General features: G+C 40.9%; 1 protein-coding gene across 1 annotated transcript in view; it reads left to right on the top strand.

Annotated features, from left to right (window-relative positions):
• Positions 1 to 882: 882 nt before the first annotated feature.
• Tm9sf3 (transmembrane 9 superfamily member 3) overlaps positions 883 to 26,473 on the top strand; it is a 54,323-nt gene continuing 28,732 nt past the window's right edge. Inside the window, exons 1-5 of the mRNA XM_031390301.1 lie at positions 883 to 1,199; positions 12,067 to 12,262; positions 19,474 to 19,596; positions 20,712 to 20,872; positions 22,340 to 22,417. Of these exons, the coding sequence (XP_031246161.1) occupies positions 1,104 to 1,199; positions 12,067 to 12,262; positions 19,474 to 19,596; positions 20,712 to 20,872; positions 22,340 to 22,417 (654 nt within the window). The 5' untranslated portion in view covers positions 883 to 1,103. The remainder of the gene's footprint in view (positions 1,200 to 12,066; positions 12,263 to 19,473; positions 19,597 to 20,711; positions 20,873 to 22,339; positions 22,418 to 26,473) is intronic.

Below are 26,473 nucleotides of genomic sequence, written 5' to 3'. Positions count from 1 at the left end.
CCTGATGCTGATGGGTGAGATAATCTTCCTCTAAGTCCTACATTTAGAGGAGTGTTCTGATCATTTCTGAATCTGCTGTACGTGTTGGTTTGAGATGGAGCCTTGCTATGTAGCCTGGCTGACTTGACACTGGGCCTGCAGATGAGGACAGCTCCAATCTTTCTGCAATTCTGCCTCTGCTGTCCAGGTGCTGGGATTACATGTCTGCACTACTATGACCCGATTTCTTTCGCGTTGTTGTTTTCTTGTTTTGTCTCAGTGTTACCCAAGCAAGTAAGTAATAAGCAACAATCGGTTCAGCTTCCCGAGTGCTGGGGAGTTACAAGAGTAAGATACCAAAAACTTAGCTCCTTACCACTACCGGCTTAGGTACAGAATATAAGACCAAAGGACAGGAGCTATGAGGAGCTTCCATTCCAGGACGCATTTATGATTGAGGATGAGAAAAACAATACGTAGGCAAAGGAATGAACAAGAATGTCAACTTAGTCCAAATCTCTTGATTGTATAGAAGCCTAATCAGTATTCCGTAATGTTTAAACACCCAACCCACCCTGTCCAAGTTTAATAATCGTCGCCCATAAAAGAAGCTTGTGGAGCCCGTGGCTCCTTCCCTGGACGAGATGGAAAGGGGTGTTCGCGCTGAGCCCCCAGGTCCCCAGTGAGACCACCCGCCCCGCTCCGCCTCGCAGCCACAGCGAGCCAGGCTCGCCTGAGCCGACGTCCCGCCAGCCCGCCGGCAGCTGGCGGCTTCCGCTCGGACGCGCTTGGGCCCGGGCCGAGGCGGAGCGAGCAGCACGGCAGCGGGTGCGGAACCCTTCCACCCCGCGGACTGCGCGCGCCGGCGCCCCACGGCCGGCGACGGTTGCGGCCCCGCGTCGGGAGGACTTCCGGCGTGTGCCGGGGTGGCCGGATGACGTGGCTGAGTCAGAGGAAGAGGCTCGGAGGCCGGGGGGCGGGGGCGGCGCGGAGCGGGCGGTGACGGCGGCGGAGGCAGCGGCTGGGCCCGGGCCCCGTGCGTCTGTCCGCGCCCGGTGGATGCGAATCGGCGGCGGCGGCGGAGGAGTCGGTGGGCCGGCGCCCGGCCTGTGGGAGCGCGGAGGATGAGGCCGCTGCCGGGCGCTCCTGGCGTGGCGGCGGCCGCCGCGTTGTTGCTGCTGCTGCTGCCCCGGGCTCGGTCTGACGAGCACGAACACACGGTGAGGCGAAGCGAGCCGCGCGGCCGCCCCCGCCCCGCTCCCCGGCCTGCCGCCCTGCCAGGCCCGGCGTGGTCTGAGGGCCCGGGGAGCCCCCGGTGCAACCCCGCGGCCGCCCGAGCGCTCCTTCCGGTCGGGCATGGCGGGGCCGGATCCGCGGGAGCTGGGAGGAGGCATTTCCGAGCACTCGGGGCTGCCTGGGCCTTGCTCCCCAGCTCCGCCTCTCGGGGCTGGTGCCCTGGGGTCGGCCCGTAGACTGGACGCTGTGGGACACAACACTGGCGGAAGACGGATGCGTGGTGCTGACCTGGAAATACCCATCGCTTCGCGTTGGGCTCCGGCCTCTTCCTACCCTTCTCCCCCTTGCCCGAACCGGATTGAAACCGTGGGGTGGGGACTTAGGGAAGCGGTGGTGTGAACGGTTTACACGCGGACACGTCCGCACCCCGTACGCACTCGGTCCCCAGGACTCCCTTGTAACTTTCTCCGCGCTCCGCGAGTCCCCAGAGGACGCCCCGTCCTGGTGGTCGGTCCCTAACTGGGGCAGCTCTGACCCTAGGGGCCCTTGAGTCACCCAGCGCTCAGGCCACACCCCCACTCACTTTTGCTTTTGGCCTGAAGTTGATTGGCGGTTTATTTAATTGTCTCTTCATCTCAAAGCTTGCCTATTAATGACTCTTGGAGTGACTTTCACCTAGAGCTGTAACGCTGTGGAGTTTTTTGTTTTTTGTTTTTTTTGTTTTTGTTTTTGTTTTTTTTAATTCAGAATGGTAGACTTGGGGAAGCGCGCAAAGTCAGATAAACCTAGAAGATTGCTTAGTGAATGTTTGTTCCTATGTTTTTATTCTATGATTTTTGCCTGAGTAGTTGTGTATTTACTAAATTTGAAATATGTGGAGAACATTTGGTTGTAGCTGATCAGTGACAGAATGAGAGCATTCTGATTTAAGGGGCAGACTTTAGATTTTGTTTGTAGTGAACAAAACTTTGTTCTATGGCCTGGATTAGCCAATAAAAAAACTCTAAACTAGGCTGTTGTACCTTCAGCCACTGTCAGAATCTAATTGCATGTGTATGCAAGTTTTTTTTCTTCAGAGAAACATTGAATCGGTAACATGTTTTTTTTTTTTTTTGCAACACTTGTGATTTTTTTTTTTTACTTTAAGATAGTTTTGGTTTCTTTTCAATTTCAGCAAGTATAGTAGTTTAAATAGTATTTGCCATTTTTTTAACACTTCAGTTTCCATGTGAAATCTGGAACTTGTTATAGTTCGTCCATATAGACAGAAATTTATATTCTATTTTTTAAATTTTCAATTTTCTATTCCTTATGAAGAGGAAGTGTACAACACTGTAGCATAATTGACAAGTTTTGTGCATGGCAGTTTCAATGAGAAAAATTTTAAAGCTTATTTATTTTTATTTTGTGTGACAGTTTTGCCAGCATGAATGTAGTATGTGTATCATGTATATTCTGAGTATCTTAGAGGCTAGAACAGGGTGTCAGATCCCCTGGAACTAGAGTGACAAATGGTTGTACTACCCAGTGTGAATACTAGGAACCAAAACTGGGTCTTAACTGCTTGAGCCATCTCTCCAGCCCCCAATTCAATGACATTGTTAGGAATGCCATATTTAGTTACTTCATTTGTACATTCATTCAGTTCTGGGAGTTGAACTCAGCCCCTTCTGTGTGGTATGTACATATTCCACCACTGAATGGAATGCTCCACCTCCTGAGTGCTGGGATTGAAGGTGTGCCCCACCACATTTGGCTACACCTGGAATGTTTTAATTTTTATGCACATAAAATATTTACAAATAAAAGGATATGTCCCTCGCCCAACACACACACACACTGGAGATGGTCCATGGCTTTGCAAATGCTATGCAGGGCTATATCTCTGCAATCCACTCTTATCTCAAAAGGATGCTGTGTGAAGATATGGCACTTGTGGGATGGTTGCTGCACTGAATCAGGAGAGTGGGTAATGCATGTGTACGTTGAACAGATCCTTTAATTTTTCTAAGTTTCTTGGAAATATTTCTTGAAACCTAGGTCTTCACCTAGTCCAGATAATAGGGCTCTAATCAAGTGATTTTTTTTCTTTCTTGCAAGAAGGCAGAAGTAGCTAGTGAAGAGGGATACAGAAGGAAGAGACAAGCTGTCAAGAAAAGATTGCTGAGTGGTGTGTAAAAACCCACCTGTGGCCTTGAGTCAGTCATTAAAGAACAACTTTGAAAAGCTAAAGCTTGCCCTCCAGACCATTTTCTGCTACGACATTACTGAAGGGATACTGATGTGACTTGAAATAGTATGTGCTGGGTCCTGTTGTGTTCTCCATATATTAACTCACATTAAGTGTGTGTTAGCAACAACGAGGGCAAGAGAAGTAGCTTGGTTGTGGTTTGCTTCCCTAACACGTGCAAGGCCCCAGTTTTAAATCTTAGCACCCTAAAATAAATAACCGTGCCAGGAGGGGGATGCACCCTAATAGACTATGAAATAGGCCTAGAGAGATAGTCATGCGTGAAGTTGCACCCAGTATGAATAGAGGTGGAATTTGACTCTAAGCCTTCTTCTAGTTAATACGTCCTTTGAAAAAACAAATGTTGTGCATGTTTTCGTATATGGGTTTGGTGTGTGTGCATGTGTGCATATGGAGGTCAGAGGTTGGTAGTAAGTTTGCCCTCATTTGCTTTCCACCTTTGTTCATGAGAGGCCATCTGAAGCTCACTCAGTAGGCTAGGCTGGCTAGCCAACAAGCCCCAGCGATCTTCTTGTCTCTTCCTCCAAAGTGCTGGGATACAGGTGTGTACCGCCTCCTGGTTTCTTACGTGGATATTGGAGAGCTTTACCGACTGAGGCATCTTCCGGCCCAATTTAGTGTCTTTAGTCAGCTCAGCTTGTGTTCTTAAGAACAGGACTATAAAACACTGGATGGAACTTTGAAGTTCATGAGGAAGTGTTTGCGTGAGTCTAGGTCCACATTGTTTGTATAAGCATTAAGAAGTATAGGGCTGGGGCACAATGGACAGGTGGCCGGCATTCATGCAAGACTGTACTTCCTTCTTTCAGTGCCCACTTAGCCACCATCTTGAAATTATTTATGAACAAGGATTCTATCCTTTTCTTGCTTGCTACTTTTAAAATATTTTTTATTTGTAAAAATTTATTATTTATGCACAAATGTGCATTTGCTCTTGGAGGCCATAGGAGGGTATTGGATCCCCAGGAACTGGAGTTACAGGTAGTAGTGAGCCACCCAGTGTGGGCGCTGGGAACCAAACTGTGCGGTCCTTAGGAAGAGCAGCTAGCACTCTTACCTGCTGAGCCATCTCTCCAGCCGTTTTACTGTTGCTTTTTAGAGGATGGAGTCTCAGTATTGGCTAAAATGGTCATGAATTCTTGGCTGGACTCAAGTGATTCTCTTGCCTTGGCTTTCTGAGTAGCTGGGGCTATTGGCATGCACCATTATCCCTGCTTAGATAGTTTTATAATGGGTCTCCCAGATTGGCTGGTTCTAAGAAGGCATGGCTGTCCTGCTATTCCCTGTAGCCCCCACACTTTTTCTCTGTATCTACTTACCTAGGGTTTGGCTAACCAGTAGACCCATAGAGTGGTTTTACATGTATTTGTTTATTTTCTTCTGTGGTTTGGGCAAGTGAGTGTATGTGCTACAGTGGGTATGTGGAGGCCAGAGGAACACTTGTAGGAGATGGTTCTTTCCTTCTGCCATGTAGGCTTGGGACTGAAATTCAGTTTGTTAGACTTAGCAGCCAGTACCTTTATCCATTGAGCTAGCTTGGCCATCTTGTTGACACCCTTCTCCCACCCCCCGTATTCTTTATGTGCTTATTTATACAAAGTTCTTCCAATATTCTTGGAAAAATGATGAGAAGGAAATGTGCTGTTGACTTCTGGAGAATCTGCTAATTTTAGTTTTTAAAGGTTGGACTATGTAGATTATAGGACATACTGCTTGAAATTAAAATTAATGAATACTTTCATTTACCAAAGACAGTCTCTTATTCCATCACTGAAGGGTCATAAAATGGTCTATTTAAAGCCAGACATAGTAGTACACACCTTTAATCCCAGCCCTTGGAGACAGAGGCAGGTGGGTCTCTTGTGAGTTCCAGGCCAGCCAGGACTACATAATGAGACCTTGTGGGGGTGGGAGAAGCTTTAAAGTAAGTGTAGAGGGTGAGGAAGATAGCTCAGTGGTTGGAAAGCACGTGGCACTTTGTGGGTTCTGTTTCTCAACATGATCAGAAGGTTGTATCTTGTCATTTGTGTTCCTCTCCTTTCCTCACGCCTGTTACATATATACCATAGCACTGTGCTTAGTCTTAGGAGTACATAGCTAGTATCTGTTGAATGACTTGAGGAATTAGGTAACTACTAAGGGCAAAGAAGCATGGTGCTGGTAGCATGAAACTTGCTTACAGAACAGTGAACAAAACCAGCTCATTTCTCACCCGTAGTCATGGTCTTAGGCATAGCTCTTTAGGTTCCTTCTGAACCCCCATTTCTTTTTAGTCTTTGCAGTTGTGGTTTCAGAATTTCTGTTGGAAACTTTTTATATTGTACTGCTGAATGATTTGGAAAAAGGTTTTAAGACTGACTTACTTTCTGTTTATTAAGTGTCTGGCTTGTATATATAGAAAGGCACCATATGCAGACAGTACCCATGGAGACCAGAAGAGGGCATCAGATCCCCTAGAACAGGAGTTAGAGTGGGTTGTGGGCTGCCTTACAGGTCCTGGGAACAGAACCTGTGTCCTCTGCAAGAGCAGCAAGTGCTTTTAACTACTGAGCCAGCTCTCTGGCCTCCTGCAGAAGGATTTGTTTGGTTGACAAATGGCAGCTTTTGTCTTAGTCTATGTTAAAAATATAGGAGCTTTAGAAACTTCCTTGAAGATTTATTTATATTAATTTTCTTTTTTATATATTAATATTCTTAAGTGTAGTTTTAAATAATTGAAAGGCTTTTGAAACTAATTTCTGAAATACTTGCAGAAATGGATTTTGCTTTCTTTAATAAAAGCGTTTTAAAGCCAATGTGTTCCTTTCCTGTAAAAATGAAAGATAGAGCTGACCTCTCATTTTGAGCCTGCTGACCCTGGGTGGGCAGCATAATTTCTCAGTTCTTTAGTCAGACTTAACATAGAAGTCAGCAACAGTTTTTTCTCTGTTCTTCCCTGGTGGTGGGGATTACGGTGTCTCTCAGGGAGTGAAGTTTGGCTGTCTTCACCTCAAATATAAACAGAATGAGCAGGACCCAACACTGCGACTGCTTGAGAAGAAGGTCTTGACTTTTGAGATCAGGGTGCAAATACTCCCTGACGTTCTTTTCCTTTAGAGCAGATTAAAGCTTGTTTGGCATTGAGTGTGTTGTGCTGCTTTGTACAGCTACTTTTTTTATTTTGTCTTTTTGTTTAAAAACTATCTGGAAGTCAACAAAAGCAAAGTCCTAGTTTGTAAAATAATAATTACATAGGCTTGAACAATTTATTTACAAGACAAGGTCTTGCTAGGTAGCCAAGGATGACTTGATATGGATGGAGCCTGAGCTGGCTCTGACTTAGTTTGCCTCCATATCAGCCTTCCAAAGGCTAGGATTTATAAGTGTGTTCCACAATGCCTGACTTGAACAAATTACTTAACATCTTTCTTGTTTTTATTTTGAATCTGTAAACGGGGTGAAAAGATAATGGCCTAGCAGTTTTGAGAAGATTCCGTGTTTACATAAGGACTATAGGACTATGCCTAGCTCCTGGAATGTAGTTACAAAGTGGCAGCTGGGGTCGAGCTATTACACAAGCCATGCAAGGGATGGTCAGTTAGAGCTTTACCTGAGGAGTTAAGTAAGGAACATTCAGCATTTCTGAAGGGCATTGTGGATTTCAGGGAAAGAGAAGAGAAGAGGTGAAGTACATTGGGAGGAGGAGAGTGCTGAGGCATTTGACTGCAGTGGACAGCGCAGGACTAGTGTTCCAGTGAGAATCTGAAGGTGGGCGGAACTAGGTGAAGAACACAGGAAGCTGGCTTCTCCTTTCTTGGGGCTGCTTCCTCTGGAGGCTTCAGATGGCGTTCCTGCGTGCTAGGGACCTCTGCTGTGCTTCCTGACAGCCCTCTTCCCCAGATACATTTCTCAGGGAAATTAGAACACCCTGTTCCTCAGTGGCATTGCCCAGTGCAGTTTTCCTAAACAAAGTATTTTAAAGTTTTTTGCTAGGACTTTGGGATGCTTTGGGAGGGAATTAGACTAGTCTTTGCCACACATTTCTAAGGAGTAGTAGAGGAAAAGCCTTTCATGGACCCAGGAGCTCGGGGAGTTTGTCCTCAGCTCCAGGGGAGAAAAAGCTTTCCCATCTCCTTAAAAGGTTCTGTGGAACGTTCCTTTTGGTTTTTTGAAGATATCTTTAAACATTTTATTTTTTCCTCTTAAGATGGAACTCATAAGAAGGAGACTGGGTAGCCTAGATTAGCTTCAAACTCTTAATAATCCTCCTGCCACAATTTCTTGAGCTTGTGCTTAGTGTGTGCCACCATGCTCAGTGATCTTGACCTAGGCTTGGGAGCCCTTACTTTCAGGGGTGAATAAAGTCTGGATGAAGTAGTAAACCTTTTAAGCTCATTTTATTTGACTGCAAATAAGGGGCCTGTTAAAGAAGTGAAGCATTGTTTGGGCCCCAGTCTTCTGCAGTTCTGAGTATTTCTCATTAGGACTTGAGCCCTGTTCCAGAGTCTTAGACTGCAGAATCGGGCACATTGCTGTTACAGTTTTTTTTAATGTCCACCTGCAACTTTGTGTTTCTGACGGCTACTCTTCTCTTCCTGGAGAGAATCTTAAACTACAGAATGTGTACATTTTTGTCTCTGCCAGCCTGTTAAGGTTTCACACATGTTCAAACTTGACTAAGGTCATTTCAGAATGTGGGTTTAATATACGTTGTTACCCTTAAACTGTTTGGGTGTGCATAAAATAAATACATGTCTTACTTTTAAGTAGTTCTGTTCAGATTTTTTATTTCTAAAGAATTATGTATATTGAGGTTTATCTCAAAGGTATTTTCTAGAGTTACATGTAACTTTTCAGCAGGATTCATGGCCAAGTTCTCATTAAGGGGCACTTCTATACAATGTTCCAATCTCTCCTTTCTTTTATTTCTCAGTGAATACTGTTATAGTCAGCACATATTTTGTCTAAGTTGCCAATGATCTTGACATGTCACTATTTCTTCCCGTGTTTACCAGTGGTATTAAATACTTTGTACATTGTAACATTTTGGCTTGGTGACTAGGTTTTCATTCTTGGAACTCTGATCAGAGAGAAGTGGTTGTTGGAGATCTCAGTTTGGAGACTTCTGAGGTAGTGGAATTAGAAAGGAGTACTTTGATTAATGCTCTGTGATTGTGCATTGGATGGAAGACCTATCACACAGGTTTGTCAGTCATACCCCCAAGAGAAAGGAATAGTTAGGGATTGAGGTGTATGGAGACATTAGTACTCAGACCCTTAATTATTTACATCATGTATGGAGATTATCTGTAGTTGTTTTTCTGAACTTACTTGAAGCAGCTTACAGTTTTATGTATTACTATTCACCCTGACCTTTCTCTGATAGAGCAGAATTAATTATTCCTTTATTGTTGCTACAATAGCTCTTTGTTACTGTAATCACAGCCTTTTCCCCGTTGTTAATCATTTACATGTCTGGTTCTATGTGGGTTGTGAACTTGAAGGAGAAAGGCTTATTCTTTATTAAATATTAAAAAATTATTTATTTTTGAGACAGAGTCTGACCATGTAGCTATGTCTGGAACACACTGCATAGACCAGGCTGGCCTGGAAGTCCGAAGTACCTTTCTCTGCCTCCCAAATGCTGGGATTAATAAATCACCATCCATGTGCCACTGTGCCAGGCAAGAAGGATATTTTTTTATTGTCCGTATATCCTTACTATCTAACTTAGGGCTTGCTGTATGCTGCATGTGTGTCTGAACAGTAAGATAGTTTTTATTTCCTTGATTATCTGAATGATGTCTTTTCAGAACAATGAGGCAGTATGTTTTAGGGAGGTGGCGGTTGTTGATATGAGGCCAAAGAAAGAAGCGGATTTTTGGAGTAAGAATAGATAAGCTAGTGGTTTGGGGTTCTCTGGAAGACAGAGAAGAGCCTTGGGTTTGAGTCTCCTAGTATCATTAGGAAAATAGTTGAAACAGTAGATTTGGAGCAAGATCTAGGACAGCCAAGCTTAGGCAATGAAGGAGTTGGAAAACAGAAATCTAGTGATAATGTAATAGAACAAGCAGCAGAACTCAGCAGCTTTGGTCATTTGGCTCTGGCTTTATAGTCAAGAGGAGGAAAAAAAACTACTGGGATAATTGATGCTGGTCAGCTGGAGCTAAGAAATTAGCAGTGATTAAGAAGAGACCAGCATCACTGAGGTGAAATCGTCTGGGAAGTGTTTCCTGAGAGCACAAAGAGGCTGTGTTCTAGAGATAGCCAAGGTTGTACCTCATGCCGCAACTGTACTTGGTAATGTGTAAGAGTCACCCAGGTGGTACTGGTTTTGAAGACATGTAGGGGTCATGAAGAGCAGCTGAGGCTTGGCACTATGAGGGGTCATGGAAGATCATTGGTGAAGATGCAGCCTCAGTTGCAGTTGAAGGCCCAGGACTGAGCAAAGGATTTGAGGCTTGGCACCATGAAGAGAGCTTATGAGAGGCTATTGGTGAAGCCTAGTTGCATTGGAAGATGCCAATACTGCGCATGGGATGATCACCAAGAGCAGCAGCGGCAGTGGAGTGGATCAACCTGAGTTTAGAGTACTACAGAGGACAGAGCTGGAGAAGTAATGCCAGCCCTTATGAGGAGCACAGAAGATTGTATGTGGATCCTAGACATTGAAACAAGAAGCTGTAACATTGAAATTGCCTAGGAGACACCAAGATGTTAAAGATGCCAGAGCTGTGGGCTATCTGCTTAGGAAAGCTGCTCACTGAGTGGAACCAGCCCAGGAGAAAGAAGTTTGTTGCAGTCAACAAAGATGAAAAGGGAGTTGGAGATCTGAAGAGTGCTTTGACATCAGACATGTAGATGCAGAGTTTGAAGTTTGCCCAGCTGGTTTCCTGTCTTTGGGGATTACAGTTAAGTGATTGAAAGAACCCCAGAAGAGACTAGAACTTTGGACTTTTAACATTGGTAACATTATTGAGACTATGGGGACCCTGGAAGTTGGACTAAATGTATTTTGCATTATGCTATATTTAGGTGTGGCCCCCATAGACTCATATGTTTGAACAAGTCTATGGGAGCCAGGGAATGGAATGTGATGGTTTGTATATGCTTGGTGAAGGGAGTGGCCCTGTTAGGAGGGTGACATTGTTGGAGTAGGTCTGTCACTGTAGGTGTGGGCTTAAGACCCTCACTCTAGATGCTTGGAAGTCAGTCTTCCACCAGCAGTCTTCAGATGAAGATGTAGAGCTCTCAGCTCCTCCTGTATCATCCTGAGAGAGAGAGAAAAAAGTAGATTTGAATAAGGTTAATTTGGTTGTGAACACGTTAGATTTTTGATGAAAGTGTTTATCGATCAGTTTTCAATGGGAGAAGTGGAGATAGAAATTATATAGCTGCTAGTTGCATAGCTTCCAGTTAAGATTCCCTTTAAGAGATCTGTAGGGTGGGGGGCACGTTCTATTGAAAGCAGACTCCTAAGTGATCAACATAGTTGTTGGTACGTGCTAGGCACTTCATAAATATTATCTGTTGGGTCAGTTTTTGTACTATTAGTTGAATTAAAAGTACCCGGGGCTGGAGAGATGGCTCAGTGGTTAAGAGTACTGACTGCTCTTTCACAGGTCCCTGAGTTCAATTCCTAGCAACCACATGGTGGCTCACAACCATCTGTAATGAGATCTGATGCCCTCTTCTTGTGTGTCTGAAGACAGCTACAATGTACTCATATAAATAAAATAAGTAAATCTTTATTAAAAGAGAAAGAAAGAAAGAAAAAGAAAGAAAGGGAAAGAGAAGGAGAGAATGAACCCAAGCACCTCTTGTAGAGGAGCAGAGTTTGGTTCCTAGCAACATATACCTCACCAACTCCTGTACTTTCAGCTCTGGGTAGATCTGATACCCCTGGCCTCCAGGGCAGATACACACAAACACATACACATAATTTAAAAATATATCTGATGGTGTCTGGCTAATATTACTATGAATTTTAAATTTATAGAAATTAAAAATCCTTGGTAGGTTCTACTGCTGGGTTTAAAAAAATATGAAGTTGGATGTCTCAGACCTATATATGGCTATATATAACAGTCACTGATGGTTAGAGGTATAACTCAAAGAAATAGAGATGCAGGGTGAGTCTTTCGTGGAGGGTGGAATGTAGCTTTGAGTGTTCTTGTGTTGGTTGCAGTGTTGCTTTTCATTTGCTAGTTATTTGTCTAGTGCGGTAGCTGTGAAGAAGGCTGCTTTGTCTGCTGGGGGAAGGAGTAATCATTAACACACACAAGTTGTTGATTTTCTTTCTCCTTCCTTGTGCCGGTTTCCCTGTCAAAGTATGTTGGTTTGGGGCTTACCTTTATTTAATAGTTATAAAACTACTTTCACACGCTCTTGACTTTTTAAAAAAACATTGTCTTTTGTAAAACAAATTTTGAGGAAAGTAGATTCTGAGACCACAATCAGCATGACAGTTTGAGAGTCATGACCCTTGGTTTTGATTGGGCATTGGTAGTCAGATTAAATTTGTACTGTTTTGCCTTTTTTTGCATCTTAAATGTAGACAGTTTACTTAATTGAAATAGATATTTTAAAAGTACATGTCTTGTTTGTTTTTCTTATTACAGTATCAAGATAAAGAAGAAGTTGTTTTATGGATGAATACTGTTGGGCCCTACCACAATCGCCAAGAAACATATAAATACTTTTCACTTCCATTCTGCGTGGGGTCAAAAAAAAGTATCAGTCATTACCATGAAACTTTGGGAGAAGCACTTCAAGGAGTTGAATTAGAATTTAGTGGCCTGGATATTAAATTTAAAGGTAAGTTAGCATTAGTAGCCCTTGCTGACATTGGAGCCAGGGAATTTTCCTGTATGGTATTGTCATGTTCATTCTAGGATGCTTAGCAAAGTAAATTGTTAATAGAATGCTTCCCTAACATAGTTCTTTCTAAAAAGTCCTTTTTAAAATTAGATATTTTCTTTATTTACATTTCAAATGTTATCTCCTTTCCTGGTTTCCCCTCTGGGGAAAACCCTGTTCCTTCCCTCTAAAAAGTATTTCTCAAGTAAACTGACTAAGGGAAGCCTCCATAGATCTTCATAGAGTTTTGGAGGTATGGGATTTTAAAGGGATATGTGGTTTCTGGAAAATTTGTGTAAAACCTCAAATCTAACTTGTACAATATACTGAGAATGTATTTGGTATTGCTATACTAATTCATCCTTAACATCTGTAGAACATTTAAAATTTAAGTCAAACCCTTAGGTTTAATGGGGGAGTCTCTCTCTGTTGGCGCTACCTATGAGAATGTGTGTGCGCTCAGTACACTGTGTGGTCAGAGCACTCCCTGCACAGGCTGAAGCATCTCTGGGAAGCTAAACTGTGTGTGCGTGCTCAGGACTTTCCTCCGTGAGGTCAGAGCACTCTCTGCACAGGCTGAAGCATCTCTGGGAAGTTAAACGTTTGCTGAGTCTTTGATCTGGAAGTTTTAATTTTTTTTTTTTTTATTAGAACATGGGCTTTTTACTCAGGAACTTTGCTTTTAGCCTTATTTCTTTTACTTCATCAACTTTAGTAAAATCATTTGCTCCAGTTTTGACTTCATTATATCTATGGTTATGTAATATAGATAGTAACTGCCTTCTGATATTTTTGGTGCATTGGGAGGAGGCTACAGCATGAGATACAAGGATGATATTACTTTGATTTGTTAAATTGTGTTCTTATTTATCAGATTTCTTTTTGTTACTGTTTTGAAAATGGATGCATATATTTATACCTTCCCCATAATGTCCCTTGGGACTTAATTATAAAATTGAGTTGTAAATTTAAACCACAGTGGTGTGGCCTATAATTTTATGAGTGTTAGAAACATACCCTGAGGCTTATGTTTTAATTATAAATATGAAGGAACTAAATGGGATTGTGCGATCTTTGGGAACCTCAGTACTGAATTTATCCACTTAGCTTGTCCTTGTCTATATTTGGTAGACATGTCTCATTTAATAAAGAGGAGTAAGGGGGGAGGAGGGGAAGTGAGGGAGTGAAGGAGGGAGGGGGGCTTCGTTTACTGCTGCAGTAGGTTTTTGCTTCTTTGGTTCATAGATAAAGATGATCATGCTTTGAAAATTGTTCCTGATTGTTACTCATTGTTATTTTTTAATAAACTTTTGGGTAGAATGTACCTTTGGAGGCCCAGATGTGGAGCAATTTGTTCATGGTATTTCATACATACTAATAATGATATAGAAAGCAGAACATTGTCTCAATGCGAAACACTGATCATTTGATCTATCGCTCTGTCTGTCTGTCTGTCTATTATTTTGAGGTGTTTTAAAGTAGAGACTTGTGAAGCTCAAGCTGGGCTCAGATCTGCAGTGTATCTGAGGCTGTCCTTGAGTTTCTCATTCTCTTTATTTCCTGTGTGCTGGGATTATGGACATATAGCATTGTATCCAACTAATATTTGTTTTCAGTCTTTCATCTCAAGCCGTTGGCTTTTTGATTCTTCTGAAGGTGTGTTCATATGCAGTACAAATTTTAAAACACACATGTGCTTATGCACACACATACTTGCATACATACAGAAACATTATTAATTAATTTATTTAAACTTAGCAGATTCTATCAGGCTAATGGGATTTGGTACCATTTTATTGTGTGAAGGTCACTAGAGAGATTATTTTAAGGAACTAATCATATTCTTGGTCTGAAGACTATTTTAGGTCTGGGCTGTGTCGGATGCCTCTCACTTCAGATTTTCTACACAGCCTTTTCTTTTTGTTATATGCTGGTGCTAGACAAAAATGCTAATTGAGACCATTTAGAGAAAATACATTAAATATACAAGGACAGATATATATTAGGCATCTTTGAACCAGGCCTGATTTTATTACTTTCTAATTATGGATATGATCTCTTAGAATATTGCTGTTATCAAGTAGAAAAACTTATGTTTTAGAATGAGACGTTGTATAGCTACTGCCTTCTGTGTGGTGATAGAAAGAATATTCAATCTTTTGTAGCTTTTGTTTGGGGCGCATGGGGAATAATATACCTGATAGAATCATTGTTAGGTTTAAATGAGATAATGTACTTTTAAAAGTACTTGGTATATAGTTTATAAACATAAATGAATATGAATAGTTGTGCCTACTAATATATATAGTGTGGATCTGTAATCCTACTTATTTATGTATTAGCACTTCTGAAATGTTAAATTAGTGTATTCCCAAACTACTGTACTCTTTCTGCCGGTTTCATTAGGTTAGTACATTCTATATACCATAGCTGCTAAGACTGAGAATGACTGCCCTTAATAAATTGTACAGTGTACTTATTTTGAGGACAGGTGGTTCCTTTTGATTATTGGATGATCTGAGACTAATTCTAATATTTTGTTGTTGACTGTGTGTAGGAGTTATTACCATGCTGGCCAGGCTAGCTAGCTTAAGCCTAGAACTTACTGTATGCCCCTTGCTGGCCTTTGCTGAGGTCAGCTTAGAACTTAAAATTCTCTGCCTCAGTCTTTTGAGTGCTGGGATAGTATTCTTAACCAGGGGAAGTCACTGCCCAGCATCTTGCCCTGTTATTTGAGAACCCTATGGTATAATAGAGGGCATTAATAGTTGAAAAATAATGATTTCTAGGGATTATTCCTTTTCACTTATTATGTATATATTTTTAAATTATTTCTTCGTTGAATATCCTAACCTAATATATAGATGGCATTTTGTATTCCTTCTCACCCTCAGTGAATTGGTAAATTTAGAGTTCTACAGATATGGAGAAATGCTAATGCTGTTTAGATCCTTATGTACTTAAAGTTAAGTGATTCTCCATCTTGGCTGCTCTCAGTCCCAAAGGCAACATTTCCAGTCTGATATCTGCCTGAGTAGAGTAGCTCTGACTGCCAAAGGATGGGAAAAGAACTTGGAGTAGCAGACCCTCTCCTTCAGCTGGAAGACTTTTATTGAAGGCAATCCCCACTCTGTTGACAGTCCCTGGCTCCTACTGTTTCCAGTGTTACTACTTCTGGAGCCTCCAGAAATTTCCTCCAGAGGAAAGTGCCTCTGGTCTCCTGCAGTAGGAGACAAGTTGAGGGTATTCATCCAGCTTAGGGTTAAGAACCTAAGGGTAGGTAGGGGAGAGAACAGGAACATCTAACCTCATGTCCTTTTTAGTTTCTTCTTCCTCTTCTCTGGGGTTGTTTTTATTATCTTGTCATCATTGTCGTCCTCATCATCTTCATCCTAAGAACCAAACTGAGTTCCATCCCCAACGCTTGATTTTTTTCTGAGACCTCAGATTTACCTCAAATTTGTGGTCCTTCTGTCCATTCTAAGTCCCGGGATCAGAGATGGAGCTGTCATGTCCACTGCATGTAAATATTTGCATGTAATTACTCTATATGTTCAACCCCTCTCTGTCCTTTACATCTCAAGGTCTGTGGTATGTATCTTAGACAGGCTATGACGTCAGTCTCATTGTCCCCAGGCAGCTTTTTTGCTCTCTTGTCCCCTGTGTTATATGTCACTGGTCACATTCTCAGTTTTTCCTTTTCCAAAAGTCTGTTTGGCTCTTTTCATTTGTGATGGTTTGAATGATAGTGTCCCAGCAGGTCACATGTTTGAGTACTTGGTCATCAGTTGGTGATGGTGGTTGGGTGGGTTAGGAGGCGCAGCCTTGCTGGAGGAAGTATGTCACTGGGGTGGGCTTTGAGATTTCAAAGTCATTTCAGTTTGCTCACCCCACCCTACCCTTCTTGTGGTTCAGGATGTGAGCTCTCAGCTTCTGCTCCAGCCACCATGCCTGCTTGCTATGGTGGACTCTTCTCCCTCTGGCACTGGAACTGCAAGCCTTCATTCTTGTTGCCTTGGTCATGGTGTTTTGCCCTAGCCACAGTTTTTTGTTTGATGGACTAATCCTTTTCTACTGACATTTGAGGGGTTTTAGGGAGCAGAAAACAAACTATGTTTAAATTTGCCTTGATAACTGCAGATATGGGAGCTTGCTCCTAGATTTTTCTTCCCATTGGTTTCAATTAGTGCTTTAATCAGACCAAACAATTAGAATCTAAAACTTGTCAGTTCCTTGGTTTTTTTTTTTTAGTACCTTATGCTAACTGTAGATTTGATAATAGCTTGTAAATCTTGTCCTTTTTGTATCACTAAAATTATCATTCTTAAGATTAACATCATCCCCCAAAAGAAAAGGTGTATGTATGGTTTAATTTTCTTCTGATTTTTACAGTAATACAGTTTCAATACATAATTTAGGATCTAGAGAGGAATATAAAATTGAAATATCTGTTTATCGAAATTGCTTAAAGATATATCAAGTTAAACTGAGCATGTTTGTACAATCCTGTAATTCTAACACTCGTGAGGCTTAAATGGAAGGATTAAGAGTTCCCAGTCAACTTGAGGTGCATGGTGAGATTCTGTCACAAGAAAGTAAAAAATGAATTCATGTTACCTATGTTAACTTTTTAAAAGCTCAACCCTAGCCAGGTAGTGGTGGTGCACGCCTTTAATCCCAGCACTTGGGAGGAAGAGGCAGGTGGATTTCTGAGTTCGAGGCCAGCCTGGTCTACAGAGTGAGTTCCAGGACAGCCAGGGCTACACTGAGAAACCCTGTCTCGAAAAACCAAGGGAAAAAAAGCTCAACCCTTATGTAGTGCTTAATATATGCTAGTAATTTGAGTATTTCTAACTAAAATTATATGCAATTATTTCTATACTTTTTTTCCTTATAACTTTTTGTGAGTTTATTCTTACATTGTTACTCTTCAACTGTAGCAGTCCTCTGTAAGTAGGATATGTGATTTCCCCACACCAGTGACCAGCTGATCTGCTTCCTCCCTTTCTCCTTTCTTTTTAGAAATAACAACACATTTAGCAGTTCTTACGTAAGGTATTGAAATGTATCTGTAAATCTTTTACGAGCATAAGTTCTATGAGGTAGAATTACTAAATTTAAGGTTTTAAATATATATATATATATTTATTTATTTATTTTAAAGCTATAACCATTTTAGGGTAGTTTTCTTTTCCCTTCCTCCTTCCCTTTCATTTTTAGTATTAGGGGTTGAGCTGAGGAAAGCATGGATGTTAAGCAAATGTTTGCCCACTGAGCTACATTTCCACTCCCTACCCCATTTTTTGTTTTTGTTTTTGTTTTTGTTTCACTTTTTGTTTTGGATCCAGTCTTGGTAAGTTACATGGCCTAGCTTTGGGTTCCTCTGTAGCCCTGGGTGACTCTGAGCTTGCAGTCCTTCTGAATTAACTTCTAAGTAGTTAGGATTCTAGGGTCGTTCCCCCTATGCTACTTTGCCAGTCAGGTTGCTTAGTTAATATGTACCTTTGTAGTTCTTGGAATTAACTGTGCATAGACCAGTATTTCCAGTCCATGCTTTTAAAATCTGTTTGACAGTCCCAGAGTATGTAATTGCCTTCCAGACTGCACTAGGCTGTGAGTGGAGAGTGTTTAACCAGACCTCTGGCTTCAGGGGTCCATCCTTGGACACTCTGAAATTGTGTACTTAATTTTGTGTAATTATACATTTTCAGGGTGGGGTGGGGTGGATTGTGGCAGGGAAGTAACACATTCATGAGATTCTCCAGAGTGTAAGGGCAGAAGTACTTAAGAGTGCGAATACATTACATTCCAGCCTTAAGACAGCCCTGGGAAGGAGCCAGCACAGTCTCCAGTTTCACAGTTGAGGAACTGTGAGGGTTTTGCTTTTGTTCAGGTAGCTAGCTAGTCAGTAGTGGAACTCAAACCAGAACTCAGGACTTACTGTGCCTCTATGTACATATATGGTGATTTCATGTTAACTTTGCTGAGCGCTGTGGAATTGAGGTAAGAGTGTGCTTTTCCATATTAGTAATTCCTTCAGAAGAGAAAGTATAACTAAGGTGGTGTGGTACATTCTCAGAGAACACGGTGTGTGCTCTGCTCGAGGTCATTCTCTGGGTTGTTATTGGGCATGGTCTGGCAGTTAGGTTCATGGTGATCTCTGTGAGAAGTACGGGATGTTTGCTAGTATACGACTTTGCTTTTATCCTCCTCCTCAGGAGTTTTGCATTGCTAAAATCTTAGTTGCATCTTCTTCAGAATTGTAGGTTTGTGTTTCACTTGAGGGAGGTAGATTCTGTTGTCATTTTCAACCAATGAGAGATTTTTTTCAGCTAGTTTTTCAGTTATATAGAATGTGGACAGAGTTTGAAACATTAGAAATAAGAGACCATCTGAACACAACTATGAGAACACTGGTTTTTTGCAAGCAATCAAGAATGGAAATGACTCACCTTTAGGTTATTTTTGAGTGATTTATAAGCAAAGATGCCTCCTAGATAGAAGCTACCCTGTGATCTTAATGATTATGATGAGCCTCTGTGGCCACTGATGCCTTTGGTTTCCCATGCTGTTGGAATGCATGGCTATCCGAGTGACTTTAAGCCACACTGTTATTTCTGCCTGAGCTCCTGTCCTTAAGCTTTCCCATACAGCAAATGAACACCTCCTTATGTGCCATAAGCTTCTGTGTTGTTGGTTTTTTGTTTTGTTTTGTTTTGGTTTTGGTTTTGAGACAGGGTTTCTCTGTGTAGCCCTGGATGTCCTGGGACTCACTCTGTAGACTAGGCTGGCCTTGAACTCAGAAATCCGCCTGCCTCTGCCTCCCAAGTGCTGGGATTAAAGGTGTGCGCCACCACTGCCTGGCGGTGTTGTTGGTTTTTATATCAGTTTGTTTTAAAATGACTTTGCTATTGTTCTTGGATTATTTTCTATGAGTTTCTCACATAAGGCAATCTTTGAAAATAAAGATGATCAAATCTTTTATTATAAAGTAATGGAAAATATGAAAATGCTGGGAGGGAGAGCATACTGAGCGCCCATATGCCTATCACCAGGTTGAACTGTTGGGGTAGAATTAACTGGAGCAAATGCTGACTTTTCTTTTTGTGCTGTATTTCCTGTAATATTTTGCAAGTCAATGGGTTTAACTTGTAAATTTTACTTTGCAGATGATGTGATGCCAGGTACTTACTGTGAAATTGACTTAGATAAAGAGAAGAGAGATGCATTTGTGTATGCTATCAAGAATCACTATTGGTATCAGATGTACATAGATGATTTACCAATATGGGGTAAGTACCCTCTGTTACAGAGGAGGATTTCAAGTAAGCGGTGTGTTAAGGTAACTGTTCCAGATCATGATGGAAGTATGTTTCTAGTGTTTGCCCCAGAATAGTCTTTCATGCTAATTTTATGTGTTTCTCCTACTGGAGGCATTTTTGATACTGCCAGACCTTATAGGAAACTCTCAAAATAAAAGGTTTAATACAGTGTAACTTTTCAGACTCAAGGAATTCAAAGGCATTTGAAATAATCTGTTATTTTCTTCTTCCCCAACTTCTTCACCAATTATTTTCTCTTAAATGTAGTTAGAAGGGCTGAATAGGATTTTTGAAATTTACCTCTTTATGTGATAACTATAGTAGTATGTTTTTAGCGATATGATAATTTCTTGAATGTTTTACTTATCAGTTCCTTTGTTATTTATCAAAACATTCAATATTGAAGAAATATTTTTGTCTAGCTTCTGCTCGTATAGTACATTCTATTGAGGAAGAGATATAATATGATTAATACAAATGTAGGCATAGCCAGAAATAACTTAAATAATTAAATTATTTTAAATGCAAGGAATAGGCAGTAACCATAGGCAACATGTTTGATCACAAATATTTTTCTTGTCTCTAGATATATGCTCTATGTATAAGTAATTATCTTTTAATCTTAAAATGATTAGCTGATCATTATGTTCATCTGCAGCAAAACTGACTGAGCACATTAGATATGCTAAGGAGATTTACAAGAAAGTTAATCTCTTGGGAGAAAAAGGCAAAGAGGATTTCTGTGAATTCAAGGCCGTCCTAGTCTACATAGCAAGTCCTAGGCCAGCCAGCACTACACAGTGAGATTCTGCTGCATGCATCAGCAGAGATGCTAGTGAGGCCGGAGTGTGAGTTCTGAGTGTCAAATCGTGACCATTTATGGTAAACATCTCTTCATCTGTGTGCTAGTGCGACCACTGCACGTGTGTGCGAAGGAGGCCAGCCTACATATTTGCCTTGTGCTACTCATGAAAATAATGGTGGAATTGTCTTTCTATGTAAAAGACATTTAATGAAATTTTAGCCCCTGGGTGTTTTGAATACTAGGTGGTATTACCTTGTATAAAGTATCCTTTCTTTTATAGGTATTGTTGGTGAAGCAGATGAAAATGGGGAAGATTACTATCTTTGGACCTACAAAAAACTTGAAATAGGCTTTAATGGAAATCGAATTGTTGATGTTAATTTAACTAGTGAAGGGAAGGTCAAACTGGTTCCAAATACTAAAATACAGATGTCATATTCGGTAAGGTTTTTTTTGTTTGTTTTTTGTTTTTTTTTTTTGGTTTTTCAAGACAGGGTTTCTCTGTGTAGCCCTGGCTGTCCTGGAACTCACTCTGTACACCAGGCTGGCCTTGAACTCAGAAATCGCCTGCCTCTGCCTCCCAAGTGCTGGGATTAAAGGCGTGCACCACCATGCCCGGCAGGTAAGTTTTAAAATAATTGTTTAAAGGAAGAAATAGTTGTGTTAGTAAGCTTTAGAAAATAAAAATACATCTTAAAATTAGATGCAACAAAATTCCTCAGAGTGTCTATATTAAATCTCCTAAAGGAAGAGGAAGTACCTCAGATCTGTGGTATGGGATGCCACACATTGGCCCAGTGACCATTGCTGCAACACAGTTACCATTGGCATTGGGTAGGTGGCAGCTCAGCCATGTATCTTGATGGTGTTTTTAGGTTGGGGACATTCATGCTTTTTTCTTCATTTGCTGATGCAAACAGAGGTGGTGTGAGAGTCATTGGGTAGATGTCTATGGGGCCATGCTTTGCTTTATTTGATGACAAGACTTCTGCACAATAAGAGCTTGTCGGAGTCCATTCTCAACTGTAAAGGTCATTTTATTCTTTATGCTTAAAAATGGTGGAAGAGCCGGGCGGTGGTGGCGCATCCCTTTAATCCCAGCACTTGGGAGGCAGAGGCAGGCCGATTTCTGAGTTCGAGGCCAACCTGGTCTACAGAGTGGGTTCCAGGACAGCCAGGGCTATACAGAGAAACCCTGTCTTGAAAAAACAAGAACAAAAACAAACAAACAAAAATGGTGGAAGAAAGAGAGGAAGTCCTATATAGGGAGACTTTTCTCTTTGCCAATTATTTTCCTGGTCATTGAGAAGAATCCCCTTGTTTATAGCCTGTCTTCTTTTGTCCATGTGTACCCAATATAAATAACTATTATATAACTGTATAAAGAATTTTAATAGTTGTCCTAAAACCATAATTTAAAGATAAAAATGTATGTATTTTTATTTTAATTGGTTTAAATACTTGTAACTAACGAGTATTTACAACTGGTATTAATCCTAACACATGTCAAGTCAGCATATCAGTTAGCAGTAGTGATTTTTCCTTGAAAGCTGAAATGACCCAAGTGAGGAAAGAGATGGCTCAGTGGTTAAGAGCTCTGCCTGCTCTTCTATAGAACCCAGGTTCAATTCCCAGCACCTGCATAGCAACTCACCAGATTTTAACTCTAGTTCCTGGGGATCCAGAATCTTCTTCAGGCCTCTGCTAGCACTGCACATGTGTGGTGTAGAGACACATATCCATGCACATAAAATAGGAAAATTAAAAACCAAATCTCTGGTCTTGTCAGTATCTTCTTACCATTTAATTTTAAGTATGCCAGTATTTCTGATTTTTATATGAGTTTTGCCATCAGATTGTTAATCATTTATTGACCTTAATTTTTAAGTGGGAATTTTCTTTTTTCAGGTAAAATGGAAAAAATCAGATGTAAAATTTGAAGATCGATTCGATAAATATCTTGATCCATCCTTTTTTCAACATAGGGTAGGTGTGTTTTCTACTTAAGATGCAGCATACATGTGCAAATCAGTTTCACATTGATTGTCTCTAAAATGCCTATGTGGGCCATCATGCTAAGGACTGTGGATTTCAAAATAGAACTAATGGTGATTTCATTATAACCTTAAAGTCAGAAAAATGATAGGGAATTTTAAAGGAATAATAAAACTAACTTGCTTCATACTGTGATGTAAACCAGTCAAGAGGTATTATAGGGAAAAGCACAATACATGGAAGCCAGAAATAGCACTTTAATTGCAAATGGTGGTTATATTGGAGAATGGGGTTCATATCTATGGTCAGATGGGCTTCTTAATTCTGAAACTCAGAATTAGACAGACCTTATGTTGATGATGAACTGCTGGCAGGCTTCTACATGGGCACCTGCCCTGGTAAGTATGAAGAAACAGCAGGAGAAAAGATGCATCTCTTGAAAGGAGATGAGAGAACAGTGGAGGTTTTGCCAGTGGAAATCTTTCTGTTTGGAACATCTAGAAAGGGATGAAACATCTATAAATGTTTCTCGTAGTCCCCATTCCTCATCAGCACATGTAGGTTCAGTGAAATGCCTATGTCTGGGTTTGACTGGGAACTGGAGCTCAGTTCAAGGCAACACTGTTGGTGATGTCCCTTGTTCATCTCTAGTTGTTTTAAAAAGCCAAAATAAACAGAGGGTGACACTTAGGATTAGTAACGCTAGGGGGCAGTGGAGTGCAGTCGGTAGGTTCGGGGATCTTTGCTGCCTTGTTTGCTTTATTAGTTTTATACTTAATCTTAGTCAGAAAGCTGAGCAGTGATGCTTTATTATTTTTAGTAGGTATTTTCTTGGTGTAAAAAATTTAAGGCTATACCACATTACATAGTTTTTAGGGTATTGCCAAAGGAATGTTAGAAGTTTTAGATTATTGACAGCACATGATTGTAGGTATTAGTTTAAAGTTTATACCTTAGATTGCATATTTCTTAGATTAGGATATAGTAGGGAACCTCATTAGAAGTTTGAATACTTTGAAATTTATATTTTAAATTGATACATAAAACATGTTATATATATTTATGAGGAAACATCGGATGTTCCAGTACATATGTATGTTATCCACTGTTTTAGCCAAGTTAAACATATTCTCTCAAATTCAAATATTTTATCATTTTTTTCATGTTGGAAACATAAAGAGTTGGTGAGATGGCTTAGCAGGTTGAAGTGCGTGCTGCCAGGTATAGTGACCTGAGTTCAATCCCTGGCCCACATGGAGAGGAGAACTTAACTCTCAAAACTTGTCCGATACCTATATACTCACTGGAAATAAATGTAATAAAACTTTCTAAAGGGAACATTCAGAATTCATTTTTGAAATGTATCTACAAAAGAAGATATCCATAAAAGAAACCTTTCACATAATTTTACATAGATACCTACAGAAGGAAAGCACCCTGTGTGTGGTGACACACTGGGACATTGCATTCTTACCTACCTATAGCTTTGTACTGTTGGATAACTTTGACCCAGCTTTTCTTCTTTCCTGTTGTCTTCAGCCTCTTGATAGCCATTGTTCTCCCACAGCTTCTCTGAGAGCAATGTATGTATATACATACGAGTGAGATAATAGGACGCTTGTTTTTCTCTGCTTTATTTTACGTAATAATTTTTAGCTCTATCTGTGTGGGAAATCTCAGCGTTTAAGGTATACCTTTCCTATTACTAAGAATATATCAAATTTTTTATTTAAAGACTTGAGCAGTAGACTAAAGATTAGAGTCATATATATATATTTTCCTTCTCTTGACCATTTCTGGATTATTAATTTCCCAAGTAGAAACAAAAATCCCATCTTGGGAGACAGCTGTCATTTCATCTTAAACTACTTTTTAAGTTTTTTGGTGACACTTTAAAAATTTTTTTAATTATTTATTTATTTTTGCATATGTAAGTACACTGTAGCTGTTTTCAGACACACCAGATGAGGGCATCGGCTCCCATTGCAGATGGTTGTGAGCCACCATGTGATTGCTGGGAATTGAACTCAGGACCTCTAGAAGAGCAGTCAGTGCTCTTTTAACTGCTGAGCTATCTCTCCAAACCTTGGTGACACTTTTATGATAAATTTACATAGCCTTTTAAAAAGTATAATGCATTCATTGTTCCATTTATAATGCCAATGGCATGCAACAAATAAATTGGAGGAAGGAAGGAATGATCTTGTGTACAGCAGAGACAATCGGCTGTCTTTTAGGGAAGGACAATGCTTATGTCTTCTCCCTGAAGCCCCAGGATGAGTACCGGAGGCAGGACTGCCCTTCTCATTCATGCACTTCTGTAGCATGTTAGCCCAAGTAAAAATCTGCTACCCTCACTGTACAAGCAGTACACCCTGTGTTGTGTTTTAGGGACTCTTGTAGCTCAGAGCAGAATTTTATGAAGAACTGCAATGTGCAAGTGAGAGGCTCTGTAGCAGGGAAGGTACTATTTGACTTGGAATTGAAAGCCTAGGGAGACTTTACAAAGGAATATAATCACATGTGAGAAGTGCATGAAAATGAGAAGAGGAAAGTGGATGTGCTCTCCTTGGTCAGTGAGCAGGGTGAGAACTAACAGGAATATAGGGTGTAATGGAAGGAAAGGTCGATGGAGATGTAGAAGGCCATGTTACACCACAGACAGAATCCTGGGACATTGTTAGGTAGGCTATGAAGAAATTGGGCTCTGTATGTTTTAGAATAGAGTAGTGATAAGGAACATTATATTGTGGAAGATTTGCTTGATGACTTTTTGCAACTACATAGAAAAAAAAGGAGAGCATGTGAGATTATGCTATGGAGATTCAGAGGAGAGGGTAAATATGGAAGGAAAAGAGAAGTTTAATAATTAGGGCTGAAGAGAATGCTCAGAGATTAAGAACATGTACTACTTTTGCAGAGGACATGAGTTGAGTTCCCAGCTTCCATGTCTGACAGTTCACAATTGCCTGTAACTCTAGTTTCGTGGGATCCCTCTTCTGCCTTCCATAGGTACCCACACATGTATGTGTATACCCATACACTGCCACATTTATGCAACTAAAACTGAAGCCCTTTTCTAGGTTTAATAACTATAAGAAGAATTAAGGAGAAGGAAAGGCCAGAGATAATTCTAAATTTTCAAAGCCAAATGTTAGTTCCAGTAATAGAAGCCAGAGAAGAAGAAATGAGTGGTACATGTAAGGGGGATGATAAAGTTACTGAGGGTAGTCCAGCCTGAGATTCCACAGAGGTGTTTAAGTGGGAGTTATGGTAGTTAGTAAAAGTCTGAAAGATGAAGCTATATGAAAGCTGGACATTTGAGCAAATAAGGGCTGAAGGTATTTCCAGTGTCAGCACTGGAAAGCTGGTTAAAAGTTCTTGAGCCTTGGAGTCATGGTTGAATACCAAGACTGGAGCTTTAGGAAAAGTTGGCCAAGGGTGAACAGAGTGGAAAGAAAGATGAAACAGAAGCGGCAGTCAGTGACTTGGGATGGCAGAGTGATGTCAGCAAAGGTGAAAACTGGCAGAGAGAAGGGGAGGAACAGATCACCCAACTGCTGAATCAATGTAGAAGCTCACTGCAGGGTCCAGTGAGCGGGGGCAGTGGTAGTTCTTGCCTCTAAGCCTCATGGCTTCAGCTCAGTCTCTAGAGCCCACGTGGAAGGTGAGAACTGACTCCCACAAATTGTCCTCTGACCTGCACACACATACACATGTACTCAAAAATTAATGTAAAAAAAAAAAACCCACAAAAGTTCATGGCAGGGACAGTATTGAAATCCACATTATAAAGTGAGGAAAGAAATGTAGTAGTCTTGGTTGAAAAGTTTAGTTGAGTTTTGATAGGGGAAAAAAATGGAGCAGACACTGTTAAAGATGTGAGTAGCCACAGCATAGTTAGAGATGTGCCACACGCTATACTCTCTTCTTTCCTGTTCCTCTTCAGATCTTGTGCTGCTCCTAGGAAGTACAGGTGGGAATAGAAACAAGTGAACCTAGGAAGTACAGGTGGAATAGAAACAAGTGAACCTAGGAAGTACAGGT

The sequence above is a fragment of the Mastomys coucha genome, unplaced genomic scaffold (genome assembly GCF_008632895.1).
Source record: "Mastomys coucha isolate ucsf_1 unplaced genomic scaffold, UCSF_Mcou_1 pScaffold21, whole genome shotgun sequence".
In the NCBI taxonomy this organism is placed as follows: Eukaryota; Metazoa; Chordata; class Mammalia; order Rodentia; family Muridae; genus Mastomys; species Mastomys coucha.
Note: the sequence above shows the minus strand (reverse complement) of the source record. Positions and strands in the feature narration are given on the sequence as shown.